The 9,129-nt window shown below is 38.2% G+C and overlaps 1 protein-coding gene across 1 annotated transcript in view; it reads right to left on the bottom strand.

Moving 5' to 3' along the window:
• Positions 1-441: 441 nt before the first annotated feature.
• crybgx (crystallin beta gamma X) overlaps positions 442-9,129 on the bottom strand; it is an 11,260-nt gene continuing 2,572 nt past the window's right edge. Inside the window, exons 5-6 of the mRNA XM_073836615.1 lie at positions 8,816-8,819; positions 442-668 (exon numbers count right to left, since the gene is read on the bottom strand). Of these exons, the coding sequence (XP_073692716.1) occupies positions 442-668; positions 8,816-8,819 (231 nt within the window). The remainder of the gene's footprint in view (positions 669-8,815; positions 8,820-9,129) is intronic.

Below are 9,129 nucleotides of genomic sequence, written 5' to 3'. Positions count from 1 at the left end.
ATCATGTGACTGAAGTAATGATGCTAAAAAATCAGCTTTGACATCATAGGAATAAATTACATTTTAAAATATATTCGAAGAAAACAGTTATTTGGAATAGTAACAAATATTTCACATTTTTACTGTTTTTGCTGTACTTTGGATCAAATTAATGCAGGCTTGTCGAGCAGAAGAGACTTCTTTAAGAAAACAATAAAAATCTGACTGTTCAAAAACTTTTGACTGATAGTGTATGCTTTACAGTAAAGTACTTTTAAAAAACATTATAGCAATATTTTAACAGTATTTTATTGACTAATAAAAATGAAGGTGGATTTAGAGTTATGGTTTCATTCATTGAAAACACTTTACGTTTAACACATCACGATCATGTCAAGGTTAATATTCATCCTGAAATATACACATATATAATAACATTACGCAAACAGTCCATAATATGCTTTAAAAAGGCTGGGAGATTCTTCTTCTCTGATTGTGTACTATGGTCATCAGGGGAATACTGGGCATTCTTTGTCTCCTGAGGAAGTTCTCCACTCCTTTACTTACCAGACTCTTTCTAAACACAGCTTTAGACTTCAGAGAGACCAGGGCGTTAGGCACAAAGCAATGACAGTTCCAGATTTTTCTGAGTTTCTCTGTGACTGAAGATGTATCTCCATTAGAGAAGACTAAAAGTAAAGACAAAAAAAGTTACTTAATGTAAGGAAGAGGTATTGTGGGTAATGAATTCATGCAATTTGTGTGTTTGTGTGTATTCCTGCATGTTTCTGGAGGGAATGGGTGGGATGTTTTTATGGTGTGATTCATTCAACTGTTTCTAAATCTCTCCCTGATTACTGTATATTGAATTCCCAGCATTTGGCAAGTCAACGACTCTCCCACTAGTTCATAATTCTTAAGAAAAAATGTAAGCCCTCAGTGAGAAAAGGAGAGAGGGAGAGGATGTGTTTTTGAAGAACGTGGTTTATATCGCGAGTAATTGCATGTGATTCTTCTCCTAACTTCAAAGCGAGTGGCTCTGCAGTTCAGGGTTGGGAGGCCAGACCACTACCAGATCGGCTCTCAATTTCCTGTCCCTGCCTGGCTCTGAGCAGAAAGAGGGGATTTGAGGCAGAAATGTGTGAAATACAGAAGAGAGATTTACAGATTTGTTTGTGCCTGTTACAAGTTTCAGCAGTAAAAAGTTGAACATTTAACTTAAAAATGTACTTGATGTTATAACATCTAAATTAACCATTTTTATTCAAGTCAAAGCAAAGATACGACAATGAATATACCAATGTAATGCTTATTAAAGGTCAAACCAAACAGAAGTAACTGATAAACACAACGACTGCACTTTCAGTGTTGATTCTTTACAGTTTATTAGCCTTCATATGAAGGAAGGACGTGCACAACGCAATTGTTTTTGAAGTTGCCAGATTTAGGGCCTCACAAATCAACATTACAGTCGAAGGTTAAAGGTTTACAGAATCTGCAAAATGTGAATTATTTTACTAAAATAAGAGGGATCATACAAAAATGCATGTTATTTTTTATCTAGTACTGACCTGAATAAAATATTTCACATAAAGACGTTTAAATATTGTCCACAAGAGAAAATGATCCTGTTCAAAAGTTTAAGTGATTTTTTCTTTAACTTTTTTGTTTAGTGATAGTTGTTCATGAGTCCCTTGTTTGTTCTGAACAGTTAAACTGCCTGCTGTTCTTCAGAAAAATCCTTCAGGTCCCACAAATTCATATACAACTATTGCAGAAGCTTCAAATGTTCACTACTGCAGAAGAAAAAACCATGCATTAAGAGTCGAGGGGTGAAAAAGTATGATATTTAGGCAAAATAGGAAATACACATCCTCATTCCGTACAAAAGTTTTCACCCCCTGGCTCTTAATGCATCGTTTTTCCTTCTAGAACATCAGTGAGCATTTGAACCTTCTGTAATAGTTGCATAATGAGTCCCTCGGTTGTCCTCAATGTGAAAAGATTCAAAAATCATACAGTCATAGGGTTGCTAAAAAAAACACAGTATTAAGAATCAAGAGTATGTAAACTTTTGAACGGTGTCTTTTTTATAAATTCAACAATTATTTTCTCTTGTGGACTATATGTGAACGTCTTTTATGTAAAATATCTTATTCAGGTCATTACTAAATAAAAAATGACATGTATTTTGTATGATCCCTCTTATTTTGGTCAAATAATTAACACTGTGCAGATTCTGTAAGGTGCATGTTAACTTTTGACTTTAACTGTATATTTTTTGAATAAATTAATTCTCTTTTTGTTACATTTCATGGTTATTAAAAACAAACTCAAACACATCATTTCCGTTCTGCTGCATTTTACATAACTCATCAGATACTTCTCTATAAACTATTTGCCTTTCAAGTATGTCTGTTTTATCATTTCAAGTTTTTCCGTGACATAGAGCAGTAGCCTATCATATAATTATCATCCATGTGAGATAAGAAAAGACATACATCAGGTGGCCCAGGGAGGAGCATGACAGATAAAGCTTTATCAGTAGGTTCAGGACCGGTTTTTATATGAAATCCAAATATGAGCTATCTAAAAGAAATCTTGGTCCAGACAGACTGGCCGGTTTTATTATCTCTAAAGTGCATGGTTTTAGACCTGCACACATCCAGGACAAAATATGCTGACTTAAACCATGAAAGAAGCAGTTATGAAACTATATTTCACTCCTGTTTTCTAACATACGCACATACATAAGCAAATAAAAACACATTTTTTATGAAGTTATGAAACGTCATTTCTGTTTCTAGAAAATGGTGGCACTGGCAAGTCTCAAGTCACTCCAAGTGCCTGAGGTGAACTGTGCTCGGTTTTAGTCCCTAGGCCCACGACTGGCACACCACACGCACACACACAAGCTCTAGATTACAGCTTCATGGTCCCTCTCACAGTCCATAGCTGGGATTGGCAATGACATGTGAATGCAGACCGGCTCTAATTTAAGCATCCACATTTATACGCCCATAATGGGGTCAGTATAAGCCCTTTTGGAGTGGGCCAGAGACTGTCCAGAGCTCTGTTTCCAGAACTAAGGCAACACATTATTCCCAAAACTGCCCAAAGCACTCTTTCCAGAAGGCTATACATTATAGGAGAATGAGGCATTGCTGCTGGAACTGTTCGTTTTTGAACTGCATCCATAACCATTTAATGCAAAAACATGTCTAATTAATTTCATGAAATTCATGCAAGTTTAAAACCTAAGACCATAATCTGTTAACCTCTGTACAAGATTAGTAATCTTGGGGTTTACTAATCATATTCTAATTGAATGTTGGAAGATTGTGTAGCACTAAATCTAAAATTTAAACTAATGCCAAAACAGCTTTCATAATTTCACACAAAAAAACTGAGCGTGAAATAAGTATTCAGGTTTTGAAATGACCTGGTAGTGCCTATCTCTGCAGCCAGGCAAGAGTGCTGTGGCATGCCTGTGTTATTGAGTAAACCACTTTGGCCTGTGTTTGTGTTTGATAGGATCAGGGGCTCAGTGGGTGGCGCAGGACTCTGGTAACTAAGTACTGAGGCTTTAAAAACTCCTTGCTGTTTTTGGGGCTTTTTCTTCGGCCCAGCCTCTGAGCAGCCTTCATGCTAAAGGAAAGGACTGAAATGTAAACATCCAAACATGCTCGGACCCTTTTAAAAGGCTGTTTTCCAGCCTCCACTCTTAATTGGAAGCAGACAGTGGCCTTGTATGCAGAGGTGGGGTTAAAGCTCAGACTTTACACTGACAGGCTGCAAATCCCACTCACAATCTTTTATGTGATGTCTCACTCGTTTTGAAACATTTCCAAGCAAATTAAAGATTATATAGCTCATTATATCTGTATCAGTGATTGCTAGAATATGAGTGTGTTTCGTAAGGGTGACGTAATATGCATGGATAAGAAATATCTACTTACGTTTATAATTATTTACCCGTATTTTCCACCGTAAATCTTACTCCGAGAAAAATATAGTCCATGACATAACGTATGAGCAGCAAGCCAAGGCAATAATATTTTAGTACTTACTGAAGTTATCCGTGGTCATTTTCACTACAGTCGATAACTGAGACGCAAGGTGGCGGTAATTTCGTTTGTTTGAATCAATCAAACAAGCGCGAATCCCACATTTGATGCGTGACATGTGAAAGTAGTGCCAGGTTAATTTACCCGTGCGGATTAATACAGTGGTTCTTTGCGTTACCTTTTTTCTCAGACAGCAAAAGAAAAGAAAATCCACTAGTTTGTTTTCACGAACTTTGCAAAAGAGGGGAAATATACAGAGCTGGATTAAGGCAGCCAGAAGAGATACATATGTTGAATTTACAGTCTCTACCTCAGCAACAGTATTAGGAACTGCTTTTCAGCAGTGTTTAGGCTTCTAGTTTTTGTCAATTTAATGGGGTGTTTTCACGACACATCATCAGTTGGCCATATTGGCAGCACTAAACGTAAACAATGCCACTGAACTGAACGAAATGCACATATTTAGTTGATTATTGCTGCTGGAAATGATCAATTATTGTCATGTTTTGGCCTGTACTAATCAGTTGGACCGGGAAAAATATTTGGAGTACTATAGACTGCCAAAAGTTATAAAAAAAATCAAGATGAAGAGTGCAAAAACTGAGGAACAAAAGGTGTTTGTGGTTGGCCGAACCGAACCACGATTTCCAGGGCAAGAATATTGACAACATTTGTGTTTGTTCTTATCATTTTCAGTCAGGTAGGTGAAATATTAGGCTAATATCTTAATTAATACTGTTTGTATGTATCTTTGCAACATATTAACTTTAGTTTGTCAATATTTTGCGCCTTTTCCTGCTTACTAAGTCTTTCTCTATATGATTTCCCTGGTGAAAAAAACAGCTAAAACCAGCTTAGGCTGGTTGGCTGGTTTTAGCTGGTCAACCAGCCTGGTTTTAGCTGGTCATAGCTGGTCGGCAGGCTGGTTTTAGAGGGGTTTTGGCCACTTTTCCAGCCTTGCCAGGCTGGTCAGGCTGGTCTTAGCTGATCAAGCTGGAAAACCACCAGCTAAAACCAGCCTGACCAGCCTGGCCAGGCTGGGAGACCAGCTAAAACCAGCCACTTCCAGCTTAAACCAGCTAATACCAGCCAACCAGCCTAGGCTGGTTTTAGCTGTTTTTTTTTTTTTTTTTTCAGCAGGGTTAGCAGCTTCCACACAATTTTTCTGTGGTTTAGACAGCATATATTAGCAGAACATATTTAGTAGTACATTAACTGTATCACCAATATGGCCGCACATCCAGATAACTGACCAAATTGTGAAGTAAGTGCAAACCTTCCATAGTATGTCATTTGGGGCACATCTAACTGCTGCAGAAATGCGTCATCATGGTCTAAAATATCTGACTACTGAATGCCATGTTCATCATGAATCAAGTATTACTGAAAGCCATCTAATAAATCTTGGCACGTTTTCAAAGTTCTGTCAATGTTTTTTTTGTATCTCTATCTGTATGGCAGGAATTGTGTTGTTAAGGTAATTACTTGGCAACTCTTTAAATACCTCTCAGCTCATACTCACACACACACATTGCTCAAAGAGTCATTACTGATGAGCAAGAGGGAAGTGAGGGAGTCAGTCCTGGCATCACTGCAAAGTTGTTAGTGCTGGCTGAATGGAGGTGAGTGCACGGGATGCTTAATTGGTCCAGTGTGCATGTGTGCGAGCCCTGGTGATAATTGTGGTTCACAGGTGGCCACAGTGGTGGCCTGTCCAAGCTTTGAGTTCATACCAGGGCCTGGGACAAAAGACAAAAGATTCCAGAGCTCTTTGTTATTGACTGTGGTCAAAGCCTCTGGCCGTCCCCGTGTCCACCTAGACATGAGTTCATGAGTCTCTGTCCAGAAAATTCAAACAAGAGTCTTGATGCAAAGAACACAAATTGATGTGAAAAGGGTTAGTTTACCAAAAAAGTCGTTATTATTCACCCTCATGTTGTTCCAAACCCTTAAGACCTTCGTTTGTCTTCGGAAAACAAATTAAAATATCTATGATGAAATCCAAAAGCTTTCTGACCCTCCAAAGACAGCAAGGGTCCTAACATGTTCAAGGCCCAGAAAGGTAGTAAGGGCATCGATAAAGTAGTCCATGTGACATCAGTGGTTCAATCGTAATTGTATGAAGCTACAAGAATACTTTTTGTGCAAAAAAAACAACAACCTTTATAAAATTACAGTTGAACCACTGATGTCACATGGACTATTTTGTTGATGCATTTCTGGGCCTTGAACGTGGAAGGAACCTTGCTGTCTATGGAGGGTCATAGAGCTCTTGGATTTCATGAAAAATTTCTTGATTGTGTTCCGAAGATGAACGAAGATCTTACAAGTTTGGAACAACATGATATGTTATTAATAACAGAATTTTCATTTTTGCGTGAACTAACCCTTTAAGATCTCATAGTGGTATGTACATGCAGAATAGTAACAAGTATATGAAAACATTTATGCTTTTCTAGCTTCTTCTGCTTTTGAACTCTCAATAAACCATTAGATTAAAAAAAAAAAACAGTTCAGTACAGCCCCATAATGATGAGTGCGAGACTAAAATGTGTTCAAATGTCCGCTGATTTCACATCAAAGCGATTAAGGAAATTTTAGTGGCATAATAGCAGAAATACCCCAGTAAAACCTTTCTTGGCGCCTCCTATCAGATATTGTTATCAGATAATGGAGAAATTCCTTCAAACATAGATATGCCATTAGCATTGAGTCATGCAGTCTCCCCAGGCATTTCCCTTCTTTGTTGACTGAAGGACCAAAAACATGTTGAAACAAGACGCCACGCTACAAAGCAGCATGTAGCATCAAGATTTTCCTGATAATCATACTGAAATAGCTTGTCAGACATGAAAGAGTTTGCGTTTAAGCCTTGCAGGGTATTTTCTGGTGAGATCATCTTTCTGTAACATAGACCAAGCAAAATGGCTGAGAGCGCAGGAACGTTGTGCACTGATGGAGTGATATCTACGCTGCAAATGAGTCAAAACACAGAGGATATATGGTATGAGATGTGTTAGGAGACCTACAACATTACATTACCATCAATTTAGCATAGTGCTCACCTAAAAAATATCAACAAAAATATATCTGCTACACAACACTCATATTTTGCATGGCATTTCCTAAAATTCACTGACTGAACTAAATCGCTTTGGTGTCAATGCACTTTTCCTCTTGGGCCTAGATCAAGTAGGTGGAGTTTCCCAAAATGGATTGACAAAAACAATGTGACATTCATGTCTGTTACTGCCTCGCTTTAGAGACTGTGAGTGTATGTTAGTTTTTATTGTGACAGTCTGCTGAAGATCGAGGGTCAATCTTGGCTATAAGCCGTTTCACAGGGAAGTACCTAAGGATTTAAACACTCTGTGATACTGTGTGAACGAAACCAAACCAGACTGAGATAATAACTGCCATTAAGGTGTGCTATACTGTGAGGTGTGTGCTTGTTTGGTCCTCTGTCACATAGTACTGTAATTATGTAACATGAGGACTGTGAAGTTTGGCTTGTGGATTACAATAAATAGTTGTGATAGTTTGTAAATAGATAGTGATAGTTGTTCATGAGTCCCTTGTTTGTCCTGAACAGTTAAACTGCCTGTTGTTCTTAAGAAAAATCCATCAGGTCCCAGTGATTCTTTGGTTTTCCAGCATTTTTGTGTATTTGAACCCTTTCCAACCATGATTGTATGCTTTTGAGATCCATCTTTTCACACTGAGGACAACTGAGGGACTCATATGCAACTATTACAGAAGGTTCAAACACTCACTGATGCTTTAGAAGGAAAATCAATGCATTGAGAGCCAAGGGGTGAATACTTTTGAACTGAATAGAGATTTTTCTTATTTTGCCTAAATATCTTTTTTATTTTAATTAATTTAGAAATACCCTTCAGAGGTTACAGAAGCTAGTTACAGAAGATAGTTTCCCAGAAGACTAAATAAGTTAAATTTACCCTGATCTTCAATTCAAATGTTTTCACCCTCAGCTCTTAATGCATCGTGTTTCCTTCTGGAGCATCAGTGAGCATTTGAACCTTCTGTAATAGTTGCATATAAGTCACTCAGTTGTCCTCAGTGTGAAAAGATGGATCTCAAAATCATACAGTCATTGTTGGAAGGGTTCAAATACACAAAAATGCTGGAAAACCAAAGAATTTGTGGGACCTGAAGAATTTTTCTGATGAACAACTATAACAAAACAAAAAAACACAGCTGTGGATCATTCAGGTAAAAACCACAGTATTACAAATCAAGGGGTCACCTATTATTTTCTTTTGTGGACTCTATGTAAACATCCTTTATGTGAAATATCTTTTTCAGGTCAGTACTAAATAAAAATAACATGCATTTAGTAAGATCCCTCTTATTTTGGTAAAATAACATTTTGCAGACTCTAATTTGACCTCAAATGTACTACTAGAGTATAAGAGCAACAGTATCTGCAGCAACAGCAGTGGTAACAGTAAAATCAGCACTAATGGGAACAATACTAGCTGTAATAGTAGTTTTATAGAATAAATAAAGTGCCAGTGGTTAACATAATGGTTGTCAAACATTCGTTTGTAATCACATAAACCTCTTGGCTCTCTCTGATTCCCTGCACTTCCTAATCCTAAACCAGTTTGCGTTCTTTCCACCCCTCTGCTGTTTCTGGTGGGTACCTTCGGGCTGCTGTGGTGACCGTGAGAGAGATGTAGCACAATGTCATCGGCACGACAGGGGCACAGCAACTGCTGCTCCCACGGCCCACAGAAATACCTCACCGGCCTTTAGAGAGCACGACAGCATGTGTCTGTCAGCCCAACACAGAGCTAAAGCCCGTGTGAATTCCTCAACGTATGCTCAAATATACACAGATGAGCTCCACAGCTGCTCTTTAAAGGATTCGGATCATAGAAGAGAGGGCAAAGTCGTGAGCTCACAGTTCCTATTAGCATCCCAAGTCTAATGATGCATGCTAATAGCAGTGCTGTCGCATCCTGGGAACAATCATGGAGCTGTGCTAAGAGACTATCTTAAGATGGTGGTGGCTCTGACATGCCAGGTAATAGTATACCAGACAGGCTGACATTGCAGA

This window comes from Garra rufa, chromosome 3, assembly GCF_049309525.1.
Source record: "Garra rufa chromosome 3, GarRuf1.0, whole genome shotgun sequence".
NCBI classification, from domain to species: Eukaryota; Metazoa; Chordata; class Actinopteri; order Cypriniformes; family Cyprinidae; genus Garra; species Garra rufa.
Note: the sequence above shows the minus strand (reverse complement) of the source record. Positions and strands in the feature narration are given on the sequence as shown.